This window comes from Bactrocera dorsalis, chromosome 3 (genome assembly GCF_023373825.1).
Source record: "Bactrocera dorsalis isolate Fly_Bdor chromosome 3, ASM2337382v1, whole genome shotgun sequence".
NCBI classification, from domain to species: domain Eukaryota; kingdom Metazoa; phylum Arthropoda; class Insecta; order Diptera; family Tephritidae; genus Bactrocera; species Bactrocera dorsalis.
Genome location: NC_064305.1, coordinates 10,970,702 through 10,998,691, shown reverse-complemented (window position 1 = coordinate 10,998,691; position 27,990 = coordinate 10,970,702). Strand labels below are relative to the sequence as shown.

Below are 27,990 nucleotides of genomic sequence, written 5' to 3'. Positions count from 1 at the left end.
TTTCTTAAATTCCTCTACTTTTCGTAATATTGGCAACGTCAGCATAGCAACGCCGCCATCGCCATTTTTCTCTATGTGAAAATTTTTATCAGTCGAATTGAATTGTTGCGTGTGAAAATATAATTACAATTTTAATAAAAAAACTTGGATTTTTAACATTTTAAAACGCGTTTTGCTTGCCAAGGAGAAAAATGCGAGTTACGAAAAGTGATATAAGCTTAGAATTAGAATGCTGGGTTGAGGAGTTATCCCCAGCACAATTAGCTGCTTACGAGAAAGTTACCAATGAGCACAATGCAATTAAAAATGCACTAAAATCAGCATTGACTAGCAATGAGGGTCGTGAGCTCTTCAATGGACAGGTATTTCAGGCGTATTCATTTAAGGGTAAAGTTTTACAGGAACTAAAAGAGGCCACATTACCACCAAAAAAACCCGCTAAAGTTGATGCACCTTCTACGCCAGTGGGCGGCACACGCGGTGGTGCGCGTAAACGTCCATCTAACTTTGTATATTTAGAATCTTCGGATGAAGAGGAGGACGATGTGCCATTAGCGAAGCGCATTGCTGTAGCTGCAGGCAAAAAGGGGTTAACTCCTGTTGCTGTTGGCACACCTGGAAACGTTACAAAGGGAGCTAAAGGTCAAAAAGGCCTGCAGGCCTCTACTTCGCCAGGCACAATTGGTAAAGGTGGAAAAGCTGGTGCAAGCGGTAAAGCAACCACACCAAGTAAAGGTGATAAAGGCGCATCACCTACAACCCCGCCAACAAATTTCAAACCATCAGAAATTAGTTCCGTCGGCGGTTTGGTTATTGGTACGGATGGTAAAGATGGAAAGGACGGTAAAGACCAAGGTAAAGAAACTAAACTTCAGGGCAAAACATTTCCATCTTTGGTGGTTTTGGCCAAACCTTGGCTCAAAGTTAAAGATATGTCAAGTACACGTAGCAAATTGGATTCAAAGGTAAAGTTGGTGCTGATGTTGACACCAAATAAATTTACTGAATGGCTTATACAAGAGGGTCTGTTAAAAGCAGAACAAAAGTGCGCAAATCATCGCTCAAATGAGTTAAAATTGGGTGAGTTTATCGTAATAGTTTGAAATATTAAAAATAAATTGATACATTTAGTTTTTTTTATGTTCAAATCTGAAAAGTTGCTTTTCTTGGTAACTATTTAATAACATCTTGCATATTTATTTTCCAGGTGTTTATTCTGATGCCACAAAGTTTCCCTACACCGGTGGTTATGTTTGGATTAGTGAATGCTGTCCAATGCGTTTTGTTTCTGTATTTCACGGTTCCATATTTGAAGGTGCACCACACCCACCATCATGCATACTCAAACTAATTTATCATTGGTCTTGTCAGACAAATATACAAAACGTCGTACAGTGGGTTAAGGTGGACAATGTCTATATAAAGGGTGTTTATACTTGGCTGCGTGCAATTTGTACATTAGCAGTGCACCAAAAGTGTAAAAAGCTAGGCGGACCAGAACGATTTGTAGAGGTAATTGAAAATGTTTATTAGAAAAATATATATATTTTGTTTGTTTTGCTTTCACTTTTTGTAAAATTGTATGTTTATATATATTTATACATATATATTTTTTGCAGGTTGGGGTTATCTCGTTGGGCACCACATCCCAGGATGGTCAACAACGTCAAGTGAAAGTTGAAGTTTTAGGCGTTCTTGATTATGCAGAGAAAACCATACGACTGCGTGCCGTCGAACCGGTATCCGATGCTGATCGCAATTATAAAAAACGTTTTCAGACTATACTGGAGCCATTGCAACGTTGGGTGCACAAAGACAGTGTTATTTGCATTGATTTAACTGTGGATAAAATGACCCTATACACCATGGGCTTCAAAAACATCATACAAGCTGCCGCAACCGATAGCTCTGCCAAGCACACAAACTCCGCCGTAATGGATTACTTGCGTCGCATTGTGCCACGTATGTTCCAGAATACCTTATCTCTGCTGTCTCGTCAAATGATCCAACAATTTTTGGATGAATTAGTTTGGCGTGAACAATTCGGCACATATGCATTGCAGGCTTTCAACAACATAACCTCACATATAGCAGAGCAGACACGTATGAACACCAACGAAACACTCACGCAGCGCTTATATCAGGTGTGTAGTGCGTCTAAAAATGTTATAGCATTACAAATTCATTACTTACATGTAAATATATTTTTAAACAGGTTGCAACAAATCCCTTCAAGGATTGGAGCGTGCTGCCAGCAAATTATCGAGAGACGCCAGCAAATACAACACCGAAAAGGTTGAAAAAACGTTAGTACCACATTTTAGCACTTAAGGATGGCGACTATTATTTAACATTTGCAAAAATATTTTGGCGGCAGTAACGCCAGGACGTATATATTATTATGCAACTAATTTTGGAATAATGTTTTAATATTTTTTATTTGACTAATGTATAAATTTTATTTATTTTTATTTCTTCGTTGCAGCGCTCGTTTAAAACCACAAGATGCAAGTTTTTTTTGCTAAATCATGTCTTAGTTTTAGCTAATGTGCTTAATCCTCAGGCCTTATACCTCAACTAGTTGCTAAGTACCACTCAAAAGAGCAGTATATTGTGTTGTCATTACATTTTGATTGAGCGAAAATTGTTGCAACGTTATATGTTACGATATTTCTTAAAATATTTTCATGTTTAGAGTACAAATTCTTTAAATAATTTCAATTACTTAAAACTTTCATAATTTGTGCTAAAAATTATAAACTTAATGTATGATGCTTGAAGGTTTCATTCCAAAACAAAAAACATAATAATTTTTGTTACAAAAAAGTGTTACCATAAATTTGCATATAATGCCAAATTTAATCATTTGCCCAGTCTCTTGTTGTTACTGTGTTTTTTCACTTAATTTTGGAAAAAACCTTCAATATTGTTCACGTTGCATAATAGCTATGTAATAAAAAGAAATTAGTCGTATTTATATACAAAAAGCATAATATCTTATTTATAAATAAGTGTAGTGAAGTTAAAATAATGGCTATTTGATTTTAAATAAATTTCTTGTTTTATTAAAAACTAAACAAACAAGACAAGCTTTTCTATTTTTATTTTTGGTGCACATTGATGATATTTACTCTTGGATTGAAAAGTTGTGATTGTTAAAAAGTCTTCATAGAAAATCTTAGAAAAATACTTAGCTTGTGGTATTATGCTTTTTGTATGCGATTTTAACGCAAAATTTGATAAACTAAATAACAGTTGAGATATAAAGGCAACATTTGTTTTGAGGTTAGGATGTAAATATGTAAACAAGAATAGGAATTATTAACAATCAAAAGAGAAGTTGCGCTAACAAACACAGAATTCTTTACAAGAATATATTCTTCTTTAAATGAAAATTTCATTTACAGTATTCTCTCTTGCTCACCACAACTATTTTTGAATTTCAAACGCTAATCCAGTTAGACCACAACAACTAGTCTTGATAATACTTCCTAAATTTCTACTTTAAATTATTTTACTACTATCTTGTTTACAGCCATCAACGAAGCTGATTACGTTCAACCGGAAAAAGTCAATTTGAAATCTATTAAGAAGGAGAAACCCGATACATCTCGTCATGACACTTCATCGCCCGTTACAAGTGGCCGCCGTGGACGTCACGCAGCTGCTGCTGCTGCTGCAGATGATGATTACAAGCCGGAACCGAAAAAATCCTCGGCAAAAAATAGTAGCTCGTCAACGAGCAAAGCGCCAGCAGCATCAAAATCCTCATCCTCTAAACATCATGCGTCTAGCGCTAAGTCAGAGCCCACTTCTAGCAAGAAACTGCTTATCGAGGCCAAGGTAAAAAAAGAAAAGGATCTTGAGGACGATTTAAAGGGTATTGAGGAATTGTACTATGGCGTACGCGATGGTTTGGATGTAAATTTCGAGAGTTTTCCTTACAAGAATGACGCCGGCGCTGTTGTTGAGGCCACCAACGTTGATTGCCCCATTTGCGATCTTACCGAGTCTTTCGATTCAAATGAGAAATTACAAACACATTTAGTCTCACATATTATTGCCGATAAGGATCATCAGTTCCAATGTTTATTCTGTTTGGATAAGCATCCCAGCGAGTCGGTACTCACTAAACACAATCAAATTATGCATCCACTCGAAACGAAGTCAGCTGCGTCAGCTTCTTATCACTGTTTAATTTGTCAGCAACGCTTCAATTCGTTACATCATTTAACGGTGCATTTGCAGAAGATGCATAATATGTTGGAATTGCCATATGTTTGTCAGGCATGTGGCTATCGTTCATCGTCGCATCGTGATGTAGTGCGTCATTTCTATGATGATCATAAAAGTCAGAATTTCTTGCAATGTCCATTCTGTTTGGATGTGAGTAGTGATAAAAAAAATGCAATTTATTAATTGCCATAAACTATTTTTATTTTATTTTATTTTTTGACAATTACAGATTTTCCGCTTCTCCTACAAAGGACATGTTAGCGTATCCAACATTGAAAACTATTATATGCATCTTCGTGCCCATCTTCATAAGAAGGATATACAGTTGCGCTGTCAAAAATGCGCACTCAGCTTTATCGAAAAGGGTAAGTGTTATGAATTTAAAATTTTTTATGTTATGTTTCATTTTATATTTTTCCAAATAAACTAATATTTTCAATTGCTTGTATTTTCAGGTGCATTAAAGCAGCACTCGGCCAATCATCATACTAGCCTTTTGAAGAGTACGCAAAAGGTGCTGCCACTGCTCGCCAACTCTATGCTTATTGCACCACCGAAGGTATGTGTGTGTTCCTGATATAATAAATTAAATAATTAATTTCTTACACAATTACAGATACGCAGTCATCATCGGGAACCACTACCTTACACCGTAGTTTCGAAACTCGGCGAGTTCTATGCATTCATTGACGGTTCCATTTGTGCGGAGTGTAACTCCGAAATTCTAAGTGAAGAGCATTTCAGGTACTTTGATGCTTCTCCTTTAATTTTTGTACAATTTTTAGTTTTACTTTCAACATTTCAGTGGCGTTTTGAAATGCAATAAATGTAATTACAAATCGTGTTGTGAACGTGCTGTCTTCGAACATGCGGCTGAGTGCAGCGGCGGTAGTGTTGCGCACGAAGTTATGGAATTGCCACTACCAAATGAAATGCATTGTATTTGCGGTTTCTCCACATCGATTGGCAATAAGATGGCACATCATTTGGCCACATGTGGTCAAAAATCGGCATATGCCTCAGTGGAGGCTGCACAAGAAAACACCGTCAAACGCAATATGTTAGATATGTTAGGTTTGGTGCGACGCGACGGTGAATCTGGTGCCGAAGGTGATGAACCAGTTGGCGAACAAGCCAACGACACTGCAACCGAAACTGTAGTTAACGCGGCGGTAGAACCAACCGAATTGCAAGCACCACAACCGGCAATGGACACCGATACAGTGCAACCAATACAATTCGGTGACATGGAGGCCAGTCCTCTATTGGATGGCCAAAATGTAGAGCAACAGCAGCAGCCGCCACAGCAACAAGAGCCGGCGACACTCGACAACACAAGCGTTGTGGATCAGCAAGCTGCCACGGCATATAGCACTCATATGGTTGATAGTGGCGATGTGCAGGCAGCACAATATCACATTGGTTTTGGACAGCCAGAGCAACAACATGCGCTCAATACATCCGATATTGATATGCCGTTAATTGGTGAGTTGGCCGATCCAAATCCGCCAGCAACGCCACAATTTCTTGGTGAAGTGCACACACCTATGTTTGATGCGGTGGCAGCTGCTGAGCAACAGCACTATCATCAAATGATGCAGCAGCAGCAACAACAGCAGCATCATCATAATCAACAGCAATGAAAACGAATGAAACAGCGCCAACGTGACTACACGTTGCCGTGGCAAAGCTATTAAGTAACGCAAAGTGACGAATTGTGAGATACTATTAAATAAGAGTAAGTTTGTAAGGGATATTCACTTGGTGTATAAATTTTTCGTTCATCAACATGATTGGTGTATAGGAATTTGTTGCAAAATGTAGTACATAATAATATCTACTACATTTCGCAACTACACTAGCAAATGTTGCATATTTTTTCTTTTGCAATCGTTTGCCATAATTTAAATTAATAAAAAAAATCAAATTTAATTTCATTAATATTTACAAATAATTGTACTTTTTATAAAAAATAACGATTTTGTCAAAACAGTTTTGGAGCTATTCACGGAGCTGCGTATGACAGCTGCTTTGTTTACATTAAAAATATGGCCGGCACGTTAGCGCTACCCAAAACTCCAATGCATTGAAAATATTAACACAAAAAACTGATAAGTTTTTATATATTATTCTTTTTCTAATGTGTATGTAATATAAACAAGCTGGAGCTTCGTGAAAACCTCCAATAAACAAAATACTTAACGATAGCAACTTATCAAAATCAGAATATCTATAATTAAATATTTTTTTTATTATTTTCGTTTTTATATTTTGAAAAATAAAATATTTATTAAACTTTTTATCAAAGGTAAAAGAAACATGCGCAACATTTATACCGTAGGTGAATATTCCTTTTACTTTCAATTGTCTCGTAAGTGCTTTTGGCTTTATTTTACTAAATTTGTTTTATATATGTATGTATGTATATATAAATATGTTTATAATGTCTAACCTAGTATGTGGTGCACTTTAAAGTTAATACAGGTTTGCATTTTGCTTGGAATTTCGCCGTTTATTGTTTAGCAAAAGTTCTTATTTTATTTTTAAATAAGCAGAAATTGTTCAATGCTAAATAAATACAACCAAAATGTAATAATCATATACAAAGTACACAATATATTTATATAAGGACGAGAATAATTGAGAAAAACATAATATATAAATAAATGTGTAGTCAGAAAAAAGTAAAAGCGTGATTGCATACATATATAGGAATACATAAAAACAATATACATATATACAATAAAGATATAAACTACAACAATATCATACGTATATACATACATACCAAATTAAATTGCATTAAAATGCTTCAAAAAGTATATATATATATATGAAAAACAAATTTTAAACACAATAATCTTATATATGCATGTGCATATATATAGATATATATATATAAACTTATAGCACATTTATTTGAAAGCAACTAACGAGATATTGTAAAGCGCAAGCGCACGAATGACCACTCTACGTTAGATTTGCTAACTTGGTTAGCCGCAAACTCAATGTGTATAAAATTTGTTCTTTGAAAACTGAATAAATTCCTTTTAAAAATAACCGAATATTGCTTTTTTAACATAGTTGTTTGTGAATACGTCAGATAGCTAGAAATAAGTTATTGCACTCGCGTAAATAGTAAATAGCAACAAATAAGAGGTATAGGGAATGTATACGCAATTCGGTGAGCAAAGAATTGTTTCAAAAATATTCGTATACAAGTTTTGAGCAAAAGTTGTGACCAACATAAACATATATAATATTGCTAGTTTTTGTTGTTTTTTCTCTAGTTTTTTTGTTTTGATAATTTTGCTACTTGCTGTTCGTCATAAGCGTAGTCTACTTTTAGGTACTCTATGCAGTTTGGCTTCTTGTTTTTACGTATTTGGCATCATCATACCTGTGACACGCACACTAACGCTGGCTACCACTGCTCAATTGACGCATTTTCGATATATGCAACGCTGACAGCACCAGTGCTGTGTCGAGCTCCTTCTGTGTGCCACGTTCGCTATCAAGTGAGATTTCAGCGGCACGCTCGTGAAAGCGTGACAATACGCGTGGACGATAATCTGGCATAAAAAAATTATATTAATTTTTTTTTTTAATATTTTTTTTAAACGTATGCATGTGTGCGTTAAAGACTCACCAACACTGCCCGCTAGTGGATTACCGGTCAAACGTAATGTCTCTAATATCGGCAGACGCGCCACGCAATCCACTTCTTCGAGATCGTCAATTAAATTACAACTCAAATCCAAATTTACCAATGAAAGTAACTTACGCAGCCCACTTAGCTTTTTTAAACGATTCTGCGCTAAGTTCAACGTAACCAAATTACCTAATTCTAGATGCCAATCAATGCATTCAGCTATTAAATTTACCGACAGCGATAGTGTCTGCAACTGTGAGAGTTCAGCGAGATTCTGTACGGCCCGTATACGATTCTGATCTAATACTAGTGTACGTAGTTTCGGCGCTGTACGTACACTGGCGTCAATTTGTGTTAGTAGGTTGCCGGTCAAATCGAGATCAGCTAGATTAGCCCAATCGGTTTTCAAGTATGGTAAGTTTACTGAAATGGGTGCATCAGTGCAGCAACTACTGTTCGACAATGATTGTGCTGCCGCCGAACTATTCGAGGTGTAGGAGATAGCATCTGGCGCTGTTGTTGTTATAGCCGCAACTGTATCTCTGTGTATGTTATCACACATGAGTATCTGATTGATGTGTGTCATCGTTGTGCTATGTACGCAAATAGTTTGCACAGTTGGCTTTAGTAACGCAATATCGACTATGTTCTCCGTGGACAGACCATGAAATTTGAGTACCTTAACGTTACGGAATGCATTGAGTGTAAAACGGAGGTTTTTGGGTATAATATTACTACGTTCGATGGGTACATCTACCGTATTGTAATCGTTGCTAAAAGTAGTATTGTCCTGTTGGTAGTAAAACATACTAGTATAAGGAAATATTGTATGTATGTATATTTAAAAAATGGCTTACCTTAACTGGCGTCACAATGAGCACCTCCAGTTGTGTACAAAAATCAAGCACATGCGAAAAATCAAATTTACCGCGTTGCTCGATATTCTCCGGGGAGCAAGGCAGGCACAAGCGTTCACTTATCGCATAAACCTGTTATGCAAAAAAACATAAAAAAATTACACATATAAAGCTTTTAGTGTTTTAGCACAAGGTCATACAAATACCTCTAGCGCAGAGAAGTTAAATGCTTTTTTCGAGCTCAAAAGCGTACTACCAGATTCGTTGAATAATTTTGCCAAGTCGTGCAGCAAATATACTATGTCGTATTTATTAAAATCCAGGAATTCCGCTAATACACGCGGTAATTGTATGCGAAAGAATACAAGCAATTCTTGCAAATATTTCTCCAACTGTTCACGTCGTTGTTCTAGAAATGCTGGGTTTTTGTTGCCCACCAGCTGGAATGCAAACTTACGTTAAATCAAATGCATGAGTTTTCAATAAGCGTATATACCTTTTTTGGTGGTAGTAATTTTTTTGATATTGCGATTTCATCAACTAATTTATCATGCAGCTGCGCGAAGTCACGATAACGTCGTTCTACCAGCCACTCCACCTGATGTACGCGCACTTTGATATCATAATACACAACACCAGTGGAGGATTCTATATATTTTGGTATAGTTACGTGTGTATCGCCGTTTTGTCGGAAGTAACAGGACATCTTTAATATTTATGCGCTTAAACAAGTTGACTTAAATAACTCCTAGGCTCTTTTTTTACGCAGAAAACTGCAGTCCCGTGTTACGTTGCGTATATACTTAATTAGTCATCTTTCTTAATTTTACAATTTCGTTAATACTTAAAAGTTGTTAAACACATACAATAGCAATTTATACACCTTAACGAAACGAGTTAATTAAATTACACTTTCTTTTTTTATTATGAGTGAGAAAAACTAGACAGACAGATTTTAATGCCTTGGAACTTATGAGCAAACAGCTGTTCAAAGGGGGCGTATAAGTTGCGTTGGCTTCCAAACTGTTACCTTTGAAAAGCGAAATTAATATTAAGTCAACTTATATAAAAAGGTTTTCAGTAGCCTATATTTATTAGAAAATGAAAGTATTAGCGTAGAAAATTTATTAATATATTTCCATTAAAAAGTCAAGATATATTTTGGAAAAAATGAGACGAAAATTTAGTTACAATTTCTATGTTTTTTTTTTTAGCAACTGGTCACTTTATATCACACAGCTGTCAGCCGGCAATTGTTTACATCTGTTTTTTGGCATTAGTGATTTGTTGGCTCTTTGCGGCTTTTGCGTTTTTAAAAAAAGACATCGGCAAATCCTTTTTTTTTTGTACAGTAAAAAATGGTACTAAATAGACGAAAAGTGTAATAAGATTTTAAATAATAAAGCATTCGCAAATACCACATCGGTATGGCATTTTTGGAAGACTGTATAATCGTGTTCGTATCACAGGTGGGCATGCACTAAGTCTAGTATTTATTTTGTAAATTTTCTACAAATTTTTCACAATTTTTCTTACAGATCCTGTTCTTTACAGGAGGCTGGTTATTTTTTATGAAACAACTATTTAAGAATTATGAAATACGACACATTTCCGTACAACTCATATTCTCGGTGTGCTTTGCACTCTCGCTCACCATGTTTGAGTTGATAATATTCGAGATTTTGGGCGTGTTAGAATCAAGTTCTCGTTATTTCCACTGGCGACTAGGCTTAACGCTGTTACTACTCATGGTAATAGCTGTCATACCACTATACATTTTATATTCCGTGATACATAGTTTATCTTTTGGTATGATTCTGTGTTTATGTACTAGTATTACTGTAATAATATTGCTTTAAATACTCTTACAGTATCTGACAAAGCGGTGCGTATAATGACCGTACTCTGTTGGTTCGTATTTCTATATGGCTTATGGAAAATTGGTGATCCCTTCCCACTACTTAGCGTTTCACATGGAATTTTCACCATCGAACAAGGCGTATCACGTATTGGCGTAATTGGTGTTACCGTGATGGCTGTACTTTCTGGCTTTGGTGCGGTCAATTGTCCATACCAAAGCATGACTTATTTTATAAAGTAAGTTGACAGCGTTTTCTATTACATTATATATTCATTCATTCAACTTTTTATTCTCAGACCTGTTTCGCAAAGTGATATTATAAATTTGGAAAGGCGCTTGCAGCTAACAGTCGATATGATTGTAGCGAAAAAGAAGCGTATTGCGCTAGAAATACATCGGCGCAAGAAAGAAACTCAGAACAAGAAAGGTTTATGGAATATATTGAGTTCGGCAGTTAATCGTTTGGATAGTAGTGGTCAAGGTTTGCATTTATACAAAATTTGGCATTGTTTTTTATTATTTACATAAACGAATTCTCTAGATATTGGCCAACTACGTTTAGAGATCTACGGTTTAGAAGAACTGATGCGTCAGCTGTTCATGGAAATCAATTCTATGAAAAATATGCAAGAACGTCAAAGGTGGTCGCAAACCTTGCAGGGCAAATATTTTAATGTTTTAGGACACTTCTTCAGCATATACTGTCTGTATAAGATTTTTATTGTAAGTAAAGTTGTAACATTTACGATTTTAATTTTTATAACTACCGTTACTTTTTTACTTAGTGTACAGTTAATATTATATTCGACCGTGTGGGTCGTAAAGATCCTGTTACACGTGGTCTGGAAATTGCCGTGCATTGGTGTGGCTTCGATATAGATCTTGCCTTCTGGAATCAACATATATCCTTTTTACTTGTTGGCTGTATTGTTGTGACGTCTATACGTGGTTTGTTGTTGACATTGACGAAGGTTATTTACGCATTTTTCATATATATATATATATTTTTTTTTCATTGCTTAAATGTTATGCTCCTCTCTTTACAGTTTTTCTACAGAATATCGTCTAGCAAATCATCAAATATTATAGTGTTAATAATGGCGCAAATAATGGGCATGTACTTCTGCTCCTCAGTCCTACTGATGCGTATGAACTTGCCCGCCGAATATCGCGTTATTATCACAGAAGTTCTAGGAAGTCTGCATTTTAATTTCTATCATCGTTGGTTTGATGTTATATTCCTCGTTAGTGCACTGAGCACTATATTAGTTCTATATCTATCACAGAAACCGAAATATGATGCCAGCATAGATTAGTGAAACGTTTGCCTACGATTTGTAGCAACAAAAAAGTTATTTATAGCTAAAAACCTATTTGTAATATAATGCTACAAAACCTATAAGTAAGCACATATGTGTATGTATGTGTGTTTTCGTACAAGTACATGTACTCGTATTTAGTAAACCAAAAATATTTAATTGAAATTAATTGTAAATTTTGTTAAGCTTAGTATATTATATAATTAACTGAAACTACTAAAGCTGTAAACAATTTTATGTCTGCATGTGAAACATATTAGATTATTTGGATTATTCCGCTAACGCACAAATCGCATGCGATTAATACGGAATAAACTATTTCACCACTGCTAACGCATATTGCATTAAAATGTTCCATTATTTTAAAGCAATTATACTATATGTATTCTTATGAAATTATTTATAATAAATAAAAATATTAAATTTGTATACAAAAGGAGCATTACTGATTTTTATTATGGACAGAAAGGTTCAAAGAGCATTTCCATGAGTGGAATAAGCGATATCTGCCACTTTGTGTGAAAAATTTTTTCTAAAAAGTGGATTTACTGAATGTGAACTAACTTTCATAAAATTATAATTTTCATACATGTATGTACGAGGTGTGTTCAAAAAGTATCGCGAATTTTGTGTTTTTTCAAAAATTATTTATTTATTCATGAATATCTATTTTGTCCCCTTCAAAGTAATCCCCATGAGATATTATACACTTGTGCCAACGGTTTTTCCAATCTTCGAAGCACTTCAAAAAATCATTTTTTTTTATCTTCTCCAGCACCTCCTTCGATGCCGTCTTTATCTCGTCAAGAGAAGCGTAACGTCGTCCTTTCATGGGCCTCTTCAGTTTAGGGAACAAGAAAAAGTCAAAGGGGGCCAGATCTGGGGAATACGGTGGCTGCGGCATCATTAGTGTGTTGTTTTTGGCCAAAAAGTCGCGCACAAGCAACGATGTGTGAGCAGGGGCGTTATCGTGGTGCAAAAGCCAATTTTTGTTCTTCCACAAATCCGGGCGTTTCTGGCGGATTGCCTCGTGCAAATTGCGCATAACTTGCAGGTAATATTCCTTATTGACCGTTCTTCCCTGTGGCAAGAACTCATGATGCACCACGCCCCTGCAATCGAAGAAAACTGTCAGCAAAACTTTCACATTCGACCGAACTTGGCGCGCTTTTTTCGGTCTTGGTTCGTGCGGCAGCTTCCATTGAGATGATTGAGCTTTGGTTTCCACGTCATAACCATAAACCCACGATTCGTCACCAGTTATGACCCTCTGGAGCAAATTTGGGTCGTCGCGGACAGAATTTAACATCTCATTAGCAATGTTCATGCGATGCTGTTTTTGGTCACAATTGAGCAATTTTGGTACGAATTTCGCGGCGACCCGTCTCATGCCCAAATCATTGATAAAAATCGAATGGCACGAGCCAATCGATATGTTTAGGTCCTCAGCAACTTCTCTAACGGTGATTCGACGATTGGCCAATACCATTTTCTCCACTTCATTAATTTTTTCGTCTGTTGTTGAAGTGCTCGGGCGTCCGGCACGCTCTTCGTCGTTCACATCTTCTCGGCCTTCTGAGAACATTTTGTACCACCGATAAACGTTGCTTCGGTCCAAGGTAGCTTCTCCGTATGCCACAGTCAACATTCGGAATGCATCCGCGCACTTAATTTTGTTTTTCACACAAAATTTGATACAGGTTCTTTGATCCATTTTTTTGAATAGGTAAAAATCGAAGACGATCCAAAACACCTGCAAGCGAAGCAGCTGTCAACAATTAAATGAACATTTAAAATGGCCAAGCTTGTCGGCATAAGTGGGCGACATGAGTACAAACATAAGGCCACAAAAAATTCTAAATTCGAATATTCGTAAACCGCGAAAATTCGAAATTCGCGATACTTTTTGAACACACCTCGTATGTATGTGTATATTTTGCACTGATCATGAAAATTCGGAAACATATGACACCACACACTTTATCAAATTGGGAATTATAAAAAACATACTGTTAATAAATGAATGTAATTTCCTAATAATTGTTCGTTTTTATTATTATTATTTTTTGTTTTTTATTAAAACTTTCAGCAATATTTTAGTTTTTACCTGCACTCAATTTTTCATTGACTAATATAAATATATTTGTAATATTTCCAATATATGGCAGCACCACCGCTGTTCGTCTTTGTGCCATCCACAATCTGCATATTTCGCTTTCATAAATTCAGTTGGATTTCAATTGGCGCTTATTTTACCTGTGTAAAAATATTTGTTTGTTTTTCTTTTGACAATTTTGTTAAGGAATTTTTAAAAACTTATCAGTATTATATTTGTGTTATAAGTAAACAGTTTAAGAGCTATAAACATGAGTGATAATATGCGTGTGAATGTTTCAAAGGAACGTGCCGATGCTGAAATGGCAAATGCAGCAGCTGCTGCCGGCTCGCATCCTGACGTAGATGAAGAGATCAGCGTGATCCAGAATATGACATCATTTCTATTGGAGCATGGTGGTGCAGAAGTGGACTCGAAAGTGCTGCGTACAATTGCGGAGGCGCTTTCCAAACGTTTAAATGAGTAAGTAATTGAAATAATGTTTAAAAAGCCTGTTGTGACCTAACACTGCGTACAACGAGCAAGAATATGTTGTTAAATGCACTTTTCACTAACTAGTAAATAACGCCATTTGCCGATTAACAAGATTGTTTCAAATTATCCTAGGGGAAAATATCACAATTTCACCACATCATTTGATGAGTAATTAACACAAGTATGTTGTCTATATCGCATGCTTCACTTTTGATTCACATACCCAAGTCAATACTCTATATGTTGCAAAACTGAATTTTAGATAGTATATTTAATATTTTTACAATAGCTTATGTTGTAATATCACAGCGACATAATCATGTCGCTACGTCATATGATTTAATTAGCGGGCTCATATCATATCTCACGGCGAATATATCTACATCACATCATATCGTCTCAACATCATAACAAAGCGACATTTATCGATTACAAATTTTAATGGTTGGTGAAATCGAATAGTAACGCTTTAAAGCGTTCAATAAGGGGTTTAATGGAGCTGTTATATTACTTTTCATGATTTGGCAATTAACGAATTATAAATATAATATTTGTGTAAAAAGTTTGTTTAAATATATTGTAATGCTTGTGAGATATCAAAACTATAATAATAATAATGCAATGAATTGAAAATGATTTATATTTAATTGAAAGTTGTCAGTCAGCCAATATTTTATCATTGTTTATCAACATCAAATTAAATAGAGAAATCTCATAAAAAAATTTTCACTTCGAACAAAAAATTAAATAAATGTATAAAAAATTAGAAACTAAAAAAGTGAGAAAAAATAGAAAATAAATTAAAAATAAAAAATAAAATTAAAAAATTGAATAAAAAATAAAAGATTTCTTTAAAAAATCTCAGTTTGATGTTAATACTAACATCATACATACCATATGCATATGTATATTAACTTAACTGAAAATATTAGTAAAAATACTTTTCAATAAAATATATACAAATCCCAATGAATCATGTTATTGTTTAAAAAATTTGATAAGCTTAGAAATACTTTTAAACGAATTTAAATTTTTTGAATAATTTTTGTTTATGTAGGTCACTCCTTACAAAATGAAAAATACATTGATAACGCGGATCACCAGTTTGATTTCATTACATTACAACATAATGCCGCTCTCATTTTGCTAACGACAGTCGCTCGTATTTACACGACTCTCATAATGCAGGGAATTTTATTATGAAGTTTCACTTTTTTTTAAGATAACACGCGACAACTCATCGATCAGTTTCTGATAACATGATATATAAATAAGTTAGCGTCATTTGTTTGTTTTCGAATGATTTTCTTCCCCTTCTCATTAGTACCCTGTAATCTAGCATTAAAGCGCACGCTCAACTATATTACAACCCTAAACTGTGAAAACAGCCGTTACATTATGCTCATTTCATGTAGTTTGTGCAGTGTGTACCTCATTCACCGTCACTTATACAAATGCAACGACAGGAAGAAAGTCAAAGGGCTAAGTAGGAAAAACTGAAAGGTGGGGTCTTTGTTTTATATAAAATGGTGTGTTTGGTTTTATAAAGTTTGATCTGTTCAAACCCCATAGCACTACTGAAAATGTCTTGTTTGGCATGCAATTACCTATTTCTTAAAAATACAGCGAGATTCTTAACATTTTTATTTTGTTTACTTGAAACGTTATTCAAAAAATATATGTACATACATATGTATTTGTATATATTTTACATGAAAAAATTGTTAATGACTTCTACAAACATCACGTCAAGGTCACGAGAGAAAAGGTAAGAAAAAGTTTTGGCGATTGTTGATTTTTTAAAATACTCGTAAACGGGTAATTTTATAAACTAACTATAATAATGTATTCTTTTCTGTATGGCAATGAAGTTTCGTTATTCTTAGTAATATATGGTATAAAATTAGAAACTTCGAATTTTTGAATTAATCGAAATTTTTATAGAAACGATTTATAGGAGCTATAATGCTAGTGTAATATTGAGATTATAAATCATTTCGGATAAAAAAGGGAAACTTCGAAATTTCGAAAATCATTATTCCATTGAAATACCATTATAATTTATTCTAATAACTTAGTTCAACAATTCGAATATAAAACATAAAACTTCGCATTTTCGAATTTTCGAACATGCTGAAATTTTCTTATTGAACGTAGTTTTGCGACGTGGGTATAATCCAAGCGTAAAATAGAGGCTAAAAAGTCTATTTCGATTAAAAAAGAGCAACTTTATTACTGCTTCGCATAAATGATTCCAAATAATTTTAACTTCTCACCTTAATTCGGGGTTTCGAAAACAAAACTTGAAGCTTCGAATTTTCGAACGAGCTGAAATTTCTATATTAAAAGAAGTTCTGGCACTTAAACCGTAAAATTAAAACTATAAAATCGATTTCGTATTAAAATGAGAAATATCGAAATTTCGAAAATCTTAAATGATTCCAAAAACTTTAAACTTCGGCACTTAATTCGTACTACAAAACTTTAAATTCCAAACCAGTCGAAATTTACCCTTGAAACAATGTTTTTTAGTATCTAAAGCGTAAAATATTTAGATGCTATAGAAGTCATTCCGGATGGAATAGAGCAACTTCGAAATTTAAAAAATAATTCAAACATTTGACTTAATTCAATTTGAACTTAAAATTTCGAATTTTCGAACGAGACAAAATCTATATATTGAAAGAAGTTTTGGTACCTAAAGCGTAAAATATATGCTATAAGTTATTTCGGATGGAATAGAGTAACTTCGAAATTTCAAAAACTGTATGTATGTATACTTCTCCGTTTGACAACGGATAACAAATAATTTTTGCTAAGGAATTGAATTTAAACTTTCGAATTCAAAACTTGAAACTTCGAATTTTCGAACAAGACGGAATTTGTATATTGAAATGTTGGTATTTAAAGCGCAAAATAGAGGCTACTGAAGTCATTTCGGATGGAATAGAGAAACTTCGAAATTTCGAAAACCGTATATTCCTCCGTTTGATAAGGATAACAAGTAATTTATACTAAGGAATAGAATTCAAATATTCAAATTCAAAACTTCGTAATTTCGAATGAGACGAAATCTATATATTGAAACCCAGTTTGGAGATAGTTTTCGATGTTATCGCGAATAACCTTGAACTATTGAAATAGTTAGGTTAGGCGACTCGTACATACAAACTTTCCTCTTTAAAAAGGGTTGATAAGTCGGGCAAAGTTAAATTGATAATTTATATGATAATTTTTGTTATTTCTATAAATATTTCCCTGCAGGGGCGCACACAAACATGCAATATTATCAATCTTCCACCTCTTTTGCTCTCGTAACAACACACACACACATGCGCGTTTACTAAATTGCCGAGGAAAACTCTGGCATCGACATCTGTTCTTTGCTTGTGGCTGACATTTTCCACACACACACATTTGAACTCGTGTATTTATCTATGTATGTATGCAACTATAGAATTTCACTCGCTCGTGAAAATGTTTACTGTGCCGCTGCTACTGTTGTTGTTGCTCCGCATTTATGAGCGCATGTTTACACATTGTTGCATAGTGGCTCGGGCGCCGAGTTGTGAGCACACTGTGCTTCAGGAGGCAGTATTCGTGCATTGAGTTTTCAGTTGCGTTCTTTCTTTCGGTTTAATTAGACGTTTCATTTGTGTTTGCTACATTCGTTCGCACGTCCGCATGTTCTTAATATACATACATATATACACATAAATGTAGAGATATGTAGTAGCAATCGCATTTATACAACACACTATATAAAATCGTATATACGCCGCGTTTTACTGTATATTTTTATTGTGTTTTTGATTCGAATACATTGTCCGCGTATCACATTAAAGTAGAATTTTGCAAAATTTCTTATGATTTCGTGTCGGTCGCGTGTTTTTATTATTGTTCCTGCAAATGTCTTTGTTTTTATGATTGCCCAAAAATTTTATTGCTTGGCAATTTTGAATTTCATCTGCTGAATGATGCCGCTGGCTGGCGGGCTAAAAGTGCGCCTAGAGTCGCTCAAATCACACCAATTAATATACTATGTATGAATGAAACGTGTAAAAAGCGCGTGAAAAGTGTTGAAAAATATTATGAAAAAAGTGAAAAACAAAAGTTTGTGAACCAAAAAAAAATTCGAAAAATAAAGTTTTATAAAAATAGTAATAGTGGCTGGACTCAGCGTCGCACAAGTGAAACAGAAATTTCGTAAATACATATACACGTGTGTGCATATGTTTATGTGTAAGTTGGTGTAAAGAAAATATAAAAATTAATTCCGCTTTTAAATTATCAGCGGAAAGTAAGAAAAATAACTAAAAACAACAAATATAAGCTCTGTGCTCAGCAAGTGACAAGGAGAATTGTAAATTGAAATATGCTTTCTTGACCTCCCCTTTTGCTTTTTGCTGAGCACACTATAACACTATAGTGCATGTATGTGTATGTGTGTATGTACGAGTTGGGAGCGTATGATGGATAGACAAATGGTTGGACGGATGGATGCTGTGCGCTAGCAAGGGCACGGAAATCTATTATATACATACATATACATACGTATATGTATGTATCTAAAGGGGTTGCTATATTTAGTTTTTTTTTTCTTTAAATTTATATGAAATTAAACACAACAACTGTGTGCATTTAGTGCTGCTGAATTATAAAATTCTGTGGTTTTTGATATGTGATTTTGAAAAGTTGCAAAATCGGCATAATTTTTATTACGCAGCCACTACGTGTTGGCTTACTTCTTAAATGCAAATAAATATAGTGCTGCCCATAAACCATATAAAGGGTGATACATTACGAGGTTCCCTATTTTTTGAAAGAAAAAACTCAGAAACTTCAAATTTAATGGGGAATGATTGATGTCATTTCAAAGAATCTTCTTTGGCATTTCTTTTTGAAGATTATCTCTTTCAAATGTTTGCCGTGGCTACGTCTCAGATGGTTCATCCGTTTAGTCCAATTTTCGATAACTTGGAGCATTTCGACTGATAACTGGCGAATGACACGCGTGATGTTTTTCTCCAAGGCTTAAGTCGAAGTGGGATTATCCGCATAGACTTTAGAATTTACATATCCGCACAGAAACAAGTCTAACGGTATGATATCACACGATCTTGGTAGCCAATCGACCGGTCCAAAAAGTAAAATTATCTGCTAACCGAAATGTTCTCTCAAGAAATTCATTGATTGATGCGATGTGGGGGACATGACGCCGTCTTGTTGAAACCAAATGTCGCAGAGATCACGAGCTTCAATTTTAGGCATCAAATAGTCGGTTATAATGGTCGCAATTGACGGTAACGTTCTCACCGGCATCAGTTTTGAAGAAATATGAACCAAAGATTTTACCGGCCTTCAAGCCACGCCAAACCGTTGTTTTTTCTGGATGAAATGGCAGCACTTGAATCAATTTAAGCTTATTCTTCGTCCCAAATAGGGCAATTTTGCTTGATTACATACCCATTGAGCCAGAAATAGGACACATCGCTGAACAAAATTTGTGTCAAAAACTTCGGATTTTCTTGGAAATTTTTCAAGAGCCCATAGAGCGAAACTATGATGATGAGGTACCTCTACTTGGATCACCCTTTATATAGTATAGTTCTTGTGTTGACACTTGCCGCGATTTTGTAAACATCGTTGCACATGTAGTTAGTTGTATGTGTGTATAAATTTATATCATATGCAAATACATATTACATACATACATATGTATGTGCTTTTGCATTTATTCTTTCTTCTCATATCATTTATTGTTTTCTTATTCATTAAACAAATACTAATGATAAATTATATGCATTTATTATCGCAACGATGACTATACTTACAGATAAGCATGTGTGTATTCATATATAATATGTATGTACATAACAAAATCAAGTATAAAGCAATATTGAAATCATAATTCAATATTTAAGAGATTAATAACAGTAAAGAAAGTCTGTTAGATAGCTGATCGAAGATCGCACGTGGACTGCTATACATATGTATGTAGTACTTTGGAAGCCATTTCTATTGCTTCACATCTAACCTAACATAATCTTAAGACGGTAAAGCGCGGCTGAATCTTTTTTGTTCTCTTACTAACTAAAGCTATGAAAAACTGAACAAAATTACCATCAATCGTTTTGAAATTTTTAGCTCATATTATATTTATAAATATTTTATTGAGCTCTTTCCGCCGCGCTAATGTGTTTTTAATTATCTAAAGTTACCAAAAAGTCTAAATTTCGAACTTGACTGCATCGTTTTTGCTACTTCTTTGCCACTGTGTATATTTCCATTTAATCTTTTGACTTTGATAGCGTTTCATTGTAATTTTGAGTACTAATATGTCCACTAAAATGCTATTTTATTATCCATGGTAGTAAAAATGTTGCGGTCAGTGCCCAAACCACAGTTTTTAGTTTTTGCTATAACAGTAAAATCACAAAATTACTTGTTATAAAACTTTTTGGGTTTTGTGATCTTTCGGGGATCATACATTCTTGTAATTTATAGTTCCCTAGATACGTACAACTAGGCTATAACCGAAAAGAGGTAGAAGATATGTACAACTTACCGTTGTAAAAAGGGTTACATCGTCGAAATAGCCGCACTTGATCCGAAAAATGTGTAAATTTCGAAACCGCCTTTTATGTGAATTGTTTTTAAATTATTCTGTCATGACTTTACCCCAGTTCCTGGCGTTGCATGCTCTCTATGTTTCATAGTTGCTTGAGTAAAATTATATTTTCATTACGATTACCCAATTTTATATTGAATTGTGTGTGTTTCTATTCGTAATCAGTTTGACGTCACTTCAGGGAAGTGAAGTTCACGACTTCTCGCATTTTGTTGATAATTTGAATTGGTTTTGAAAGATTGCTGTAAATGCTGCTTAGTATATGTAATATAATTAAGTATTACAGGGGAGCTAGGAATACTTGTAGCAAGTTGTATAGAGGGTTTTATTTTCATAGGTTTTTATTACAAATAATTATATAATTATAATTATGTTAGTACGAGTATATAACGCAATTTCTGTAAGACATTTAATATATGAAAATGAAATATTGATTAGAAGGCAATCAGAGGTCTTAAATAATAATATTGTTCATTTTCAGTATCCTTAATAATTCTTATACAGAGAATGTTTTAACCTTAAATCCAGAGTTTTCGAATTTTCAGACGCTCAGTATTCGCAAGTAAGCTTCTAATGCTCACTGGGTTGAAGGACTGAATTCCAATCTGTAGACGTTTAATAATTTATTTTAAATGTTTTTGTTATTTTTTTAATATATTTTTTTTTTAATTTTTTTAAATATTTTTGTTTTACTTTTTTTTAAATATTTTGTTTTTTTAATATATTTTTTTTACTTTTTTTTAAATATTTTTTTTTTTTACTTTTTTTTAATTTTTTTTTTTACTTTTTTTTAAATATTTTTTTTTTATTTTTTTAAATATTTTTTTTTAAACATTTTTTTTTTAATATTTTTTTATATTTTTTTTTAATATTTCTTTTTACTTTTTTTTTAATATTTTTTTTTACTTTTTTTTTAAATATTTTTTTTTTACTTTTTTTTAAATATTTTTTTTTTTAATTTTTTTTTAATGTTTTTTTTTTAATATTTTTTTAATATTTTTTTTTATATATTTTTTTTTATATATTTTTAAATTTTTTTTTTATATATTTTTAATTCTTTTATATTTTTTTAAATTTTTTATTTGAATTTTTTTTTATTTTATTTTTATATTTTTTTCTTTATTTATTCCTTTCTAATAAATTATGAGCCAACTTTTATTCTTCCATCCCCTTATAAATGTTCACTCTGTGCCTGCAATTTATTTCAATTAAATTTGATTAACATATCGGCCAGACTTTAAAAAAGCGCAGAAAATAAAACAAAAAAGTGGAGCTAGCAATAAAGAAAATACTAAAGTTCCATACCTACACTTGTATCGGCATGTATGTATACATTTATGTATAAGTTTAAAAATGTGTATGTTAATAAAAACGGAGAGTAGTTAGTGGAGCAATAACAGAGAAACCTGCCAACAGCATCCACTGCTCATGCTCAAAGCGCCACCCGAGGGCAGAGCGCCCTTATTGAGCTACTGAACTCTGGTTGAACGCTGGTTGCCTTTATTGACATATCTATGCATCTACATATGTATGTATGTATGTGTATGTAGCTAGTATAGCTTTTCGCTCTTCTGAAGTTACTACCCTTTTCTGCTCTTACAAACATTTTTCTGTGTAGAATGAAGTCAAAAGGAAAACTCCGAAAGTTATGAAAATTTACATATTGACGACTGAAAATCTATGTACTGTGAATATTTTTAGTAAACAAAGCGTTTATTTAAACAAATTAGTATTTACATATGTACATACATATACACGGCCATTTTTGTAAATATGTATGTGAGCAAACAGCGGCACATGCCTGCATTTGTCGAACTAAGAACAATATTTGAAAGCCATAATTTTCTCTATAAAGCAATGAGAGCAACGCCACCACCGCCGCATCCTGGCTGGTCCAAAGACAACACATACTTACATACAAATAATTCGATTGCCTTTATGATATTTTTTTGTGCAGTTCGTCACTACTTTTAGTTCATATGTATTTTGGCTTTGTTCTTTAATTTTTTTTTGTTTACTCCTTGTCTTTGTATTATTTGCCTTTTGTCTTGTTTGTGCTGTTGTACCTTTTAAATGTATCTTTCAGCTGGCAAGGGTTAGCTTAGCTGTCTTCCGTGTGTGCTCCTTGAAATTTGCTTGGCACAAATATGTTTTTCATCTCATCTTACTTACTGTTGTTTACTTCTTTTGTTGTTGTTGCATGCATTAGTGATGTGTTGCGTGCGCGCTTGAACCTTTTTCAATTGTTTTACTCATCATATTTCGACACTTGGCTCTTTGTATGTGTATGTGTGCTACCTGCGCCTAAAATATAACCACAAACATATTGATTCTTTGTAAACAACAACAACACATATTTACTTGTGTACGTGACACCAAATGATGCACTTTTTCCTTTGAAGCACTCGTGCGTGTAGTCGGGGGTGACTATTTTTGTTGGTAAAAAGACAAAAATTATAGTGAAAATGCTAATGATTTGGTCAAGTAGTAATTTCCTTCCGCTTTTCTTGACACATACATATGTACATACATTTATATATATTTGTATACTATGGAACATGGACGGAAGTTAAGTAACACGCTTAGAAGTCTAAAGTGTGTGCCTTAGAAAGACTTCTTACGCATAATGTTATGTGCATTAGAATTAATTTTAACTATAATTACTTAACAAGTCTTCTAGGCAACATGTGGGCAGGCTTTGTTTTTCCTTTTTTATAGAAATAAACAAGAAAAAACATTAACTTCGTTTCCAGCGGGGCTATAACCCTATATACCCTTCACAGTTACATTTCATATACCAAAAAGTTTATAAAAGGATTTTATCTTGATCTTGATCGGTCAGTTTGTATGGCAGCTATATGCTATAGTGCTGCGATCTGGACCATTTCTTCGGAAATTGTAACCTTACTTTGGGAAGTAAACTATTCCAAGTTTCGTGCAGATATCTTGTCAAACAAAAAAGTTTTCCATACAAGCACTTCATTTGGATCGCTCAGTTTGTATGACAGCTATATGCTATAGTGGGCCGATATCGGCGATTCCGTCAAATGAGCAGCTTCTTGAAGAGAATAGGACGTGTGCAAATTTTGAGTACGATATCTCGGAAACTAAACGATTGGTTCTCATATGTACGACGAACGATCAGAGAGACGGATATCGACTCAGCTCTTCTCCCAGATCTTTATGTGTATACGCTTTATATGGCCTTTCCTGTTTCCTTTTAGGTGTTACAAACTTCGTGACAAACTTAATATTTCCTGCTGAGGGTATGAATCTGGGCCTGAGATTGTTTCTTGCAAGTCTACTATAATTTTTATTATTATTAACTTAAAGTCTTAATTTTTAAAAATGAACCCGACATAGATTGTATGTATGTATTTACTACTCTTAAGTATTCCAAAAAGCCATTAATTTCTGACAGTCGTTCGAGGGATATATATTCGAGTTCTTTCAGTTTACGTAGACCAGATCGCTGGTAGAACGATATTATCTCATTCTCTAGGAAATATAGGAAACTTCTAAGTTAACATTAGGATCGAGAGTATCTGAAAAAGTTATATAGGATTTGCAGGAAATGTCTAGAGCAAGACTTCAGTGAAATAATGGAGCATCTCCTGTGCACTTGTCACGCATTGGCAAGACTGTGCTGTAAGCATCTCACGGTATGATACGCTGGTGGAGGTATCGATAGTGAGGTCACAGAATCTGTTGAAATTCACGCCAAGCGCAGCCATTCGAAAGGATGACTACTCCTCATGGATCTAGTAATTGAACTCCATCAGCAGCCTTTCGAAAGGATGACTACTCTTCATAGACCTAGTAATTGAACTCCATCTGGTATCGCAAAGAATCAAAACTGGTCTATGTATGGCTCATTGGGCTACCAGGTTAACCTAACCTAACTTATATAGGATTGGAACAAATGAAAATCTCTATAAGCAATTAAAATCGTTTCAAGATACGAGAACTTAATCCTATCTAATCTAATATTCAAAACTTGAATATATGAAATCTGCCTATTTATTATTTAAATTAAATAATTTATTAAGTATATCTTTTATAATGTAATTAGTGCCACACTTCCTTCTAACAAACCGCCTCCACTGTCTATTACTTAATAACTTTTTGTTCCCCATACATCTATGTATTATATACTATACATATGTATATGTATCTAAGCATTTTACTGTCTGTGATTTAATTTAATATTTGTACGCGGTGACAATACCCAAGTCAAGTCCAGTCCAGTCAGTAAGCTGCAGTAGAGCTCATGGAATTTATTGTGTGCGTCAACTTTTTTGCTCACTCTTTTACCCACTTGCGAATATGAATGTGCAAATTCCAAGGAAATTTGGGCAATTACGATAACCATACACACTTTAGAACTTATGTACATTAAGAATTTAAGTGACTTAAATGGGTAAAGTGAAATTAAAGAGCGGGAACGGAACGAATGAGGAACAACCGCACATTATGAGTTCATACATAAGTTTTATGCGGTTATTTAATTAAAGAATAACACTTTGGAAGAATTAAGTAGTAAGAATGAGGGGTGTGAAGTTGGAGTGCTTGTTTAATATAAGCATATGCCTAAAAATAATAATGCGATCATTCTAGTAGAAGTGGTAGTAGGTGTATTAGGTCTGCAATAATTATTACATAAACTATGAGGTCATTGAATCTGCGACGTAAACCCTAAAAAAGCGCCATTAAATAATTCAATGTTATAATGTAAGGTATGCGACTTGGCTGACTTAGGTGTGAGACTTTGATAGCTGGTTAATTGTAAAATTTAGTATTAATTGAATGGAATTGCAGTCTATACTTAATTGAATACGTGTATTTTATTTTCTTTAATTATAAAAAAGTCGTAATATATTTATACACTGAACAAAACACTCAGAAGAAAAAAAAGGAGAAAGAAGGCTCTGTATTTACGCGTACTAGTCCCTAAGTGTTTGAGATATCGTTCTGAAATTTTACACACGTATTTTTCTTTCCAAGGAGCTGCATATTTGCTAGAACCATCGATATCGGATCATTACTTGATATAGCTGTCATACAAAGTGATCCATCAGAAGAAGACCTTGAAAGGAAAACTTTTTTATTCGACAAGATATTTTTATGAAATTTGGGATAGCTCATTTTCTAAGACAGCGCTACAAACGCGGAGCATATTTTTCAGATCGGACCACTATAGCATATAGCCACCATACAAATTGATCAATAAATTGAAGACCTTGTAAGGAAAACTTTTTTATTCGACAAGATATCTTTATGAAATTAGGCATAGCTTATTGTCTAAGACAGCGCTACAAACGCCGTACATATTGTGCAGATCGGAGCACTATAACATATACATAGCTGCCATATAAACTGACCAATCATAATCAAGGCAAAGATCATTTTATAACCTCATATGCTAATAGAAATGCATCTGTGAAGGATATTAAAGTTTACAGTTAAAGTTTTTTCTTTTTTTTTTACTTTGCTACAAATGTCACAATATATTTTCAAATACTTTACAAACATTTAATTTCCGCATAGAAAACCCATCAAAGCAAATAAATTTTCCAATTGCTGCGTCAAACACCGCATTTACAACTGAAATCAATACAATTTAATAGATCATTACGTTTACAACAAAAAAACAGATGTCCACAATAAGACAGCAACGCCATTAGCACTACAGAACTACCCATCAGCGCTATAATTCCCAGGCAGCACAATGCTTTGACATTGTATTTGAACAGTGCAATTTAAAATGCTTCACGGTTTACATTAAAATACGATCGCAGTTGTTTTTGTTGTTCTCACTCACTGCTACTTCAAATTCAGTTCAATCGCAAATCGCGCACTTTGTTCGCGCAATAATACCAAATTTGTAAAGTAGCCCCTATTAAAGTCGATTATTTTGCCCCTTCGCTTTTGCCGTTTCACAAACATTGATTTTCAAAACGTAATTAACTGCATTTCGTCGCAAAAATAAATCACAACAAGCGCGGCAAAAATAGAAAAATAAAAAATAAACATACTCGTATGTGAAAAATACGAGCACTTTTTGCGCTTAATCGAAAATAAAATCCATTTATGGTTAAACTACTGTGGGCAAATAATTACAGATTCGTTACACTCATACGCCATTAAGTGGCTTCAAAACTTTTTTGCCAGCAAATCTGTAAACTTTTGATTAATTCATCAAATTGTTGTTACACCCACACACGATTGGCGTCGGGAATCGAATTGAGTTTGAAAAATTTCGTGATTTTAATGAACTGAAACGTTTTTGATACAGTTGGATTGTTGTTGTAGTACTTAAACGCGAAAGTTAATTTGAAATATAATGATTCGATGTGTCAAGAATGCACTTGCATTTGAAATTGAATATTGAAATCAATCAAGCAGAAATTTACCGATATTTTGTTTTGATAAGTGAAAGAATTTTACAAAATAAATCATACATTCCAAATAAAATACAGAAATTAATATTATTATTCACAGCTAAGTTGCCTACTATAAATATGATGTAATTGAGTAACCCTTCTCACTTAATGCTAGAGTTATTGCAAAACGCTGTTCGGTTTAAGTTCTTTATATAAGGGTCCATTTCGAGGTTCCCTACTTTTGTAAAGAAAAAGCACAGAAACTTTCGGAAGAAAATTCTTTGGCATTTACCTTTTGAAGATTATCTCTTTCAAATATTGGCTGCGACTACGTCCCAGATGGTCCATCTGTAGTGTTCAATTTTCGATGAGTCGTTCGAGCAGTTCGACTAGTGACTAGCAAATGATATGCGTAATGCTTTGCTACAAGGCTTGAATCCATGTGGAATTCTCCGCATAGG

General features: G+C 33.9%; 5 protein-coding genes across 9 annotated transcripts in view; 3 read left to right on the top strand and 2 right to left on the bottom strand.

Moving 5' to 3' along the window:
• The first annotated feature begins 48 nt into the window (after positions 1-48).
• Positions 49-7,296, top strand: LOC105226661 (uncharacterized). Its single transcript, XM_011205654.4, has 9 exons — positions 49-1,080; positions 1,208-1,512; positions 1,620-2,144; positions 2,216-2,306; positions 3,536-4,386; positions 4,466-4,601; positions 4,692-4,795; positions 4,853-4,980; positions 5,042-7,296. The coding sequence occupies exons 1-9, from the start codon at positions 192-194 to the stop codon at positions 5,877-5,879; spliced, it is 3,867 nt and encodes a 1,288-aa protein (XP_011203956.2). The 5' UTR covers positions 49-191; the 3' UTR covers positions 5,880-7,296.
• LOC105226660 (nischarin) lies at positions 7,135-9,737 on the bottom strand. The gene is made up of 5 exons (XM_011205652.4): positions 9,242-9,737; positions 8,952-9,185; positions 8,746-8,877; positions 7,886-8,678; positions 7,135-7,808 (listed from the first exon to the last, which is right to left on the bottom strand). The coding sequence occupies exons 1-5, from the start codon at positions 9,449-9,451 to the stop codon at positions 7,651-7,653; spliced, it is 1,527 nt and encodes a 508-aa protein (XP_011203954.2). The 5' UTR covers positions 9,452-9,737; the 3' UTR covers positions 7,135-7,650.
• A 268-nt stretch (positions 9,738-10,005) lies between these two features.
• Positions 10,006-12,365, top strand: LOC105226659 (Golgi pH regulator). The gene is made up of 7 exons (XM_011205651.4): positions 10,006-10,214; positions 10,284-10,554; positions 10,617-10,842; positions 10,903-11,087; positions 11,148-11,329; positions 11,392-11,577; positions 11,653-12,365. The coding sequence occupies exons 1-7, from the start codon at positions 10,173-10,175 to the stop codon at positions 11,920-11,922; spliced, it is 1,362 nt and encodes a 453-aa protein (XP_011203953.1). The 5' UTR covers positions 10,006-10,172; the 3' UTR covers positions 11,923-12,365.
• Positions 12,160-13,510, bottom strand: LOC125777254 (protein GVQW3-like). Its single transcript, XM_049451574.1, has 2 exons — positions 13,085-13,510; positions 12,160-12,165 (listed from the first exon to the last, which is right to left on the bottom strand). The coding sequence occupies exons 1-2, from the start codon at positions 13,508-13,510 to the stop codon at positions 12,160-12,162; spliced, it is 432 nt and encodes a 143-aa protein (XP_049307531.1).
• A 637-nt stretch (positions 13,511-14,147) lies between these two features.
• The window catches only part of LOC105226658 (centrosomin), a 57,182-nt gene continuing 43,339 nt past the window's right edge, over positions 14,148-27,990 (top strand). Inside the window, exon 1 of one of the 5 annotated variants that reach the window (XM_049450657.1) lies at positions 14,148-14,503. In XM_049450657.1, coding sequence (XP_049306614.1) covers positions 14,292-14,503 — 212 coding nt within the window. In that variant the 5' untranslated portion in view covers positions 14,148-14,291. Of the gene's footprint in view, positions 14,504-18,124; positions 18,816-27,990 lie in introns of those variants that run through there. The other 4 variants (XM_049450649.1, XM_049450655.1, XM_049450650.1 and 1 more) reach the window with 4 other exon arrangements.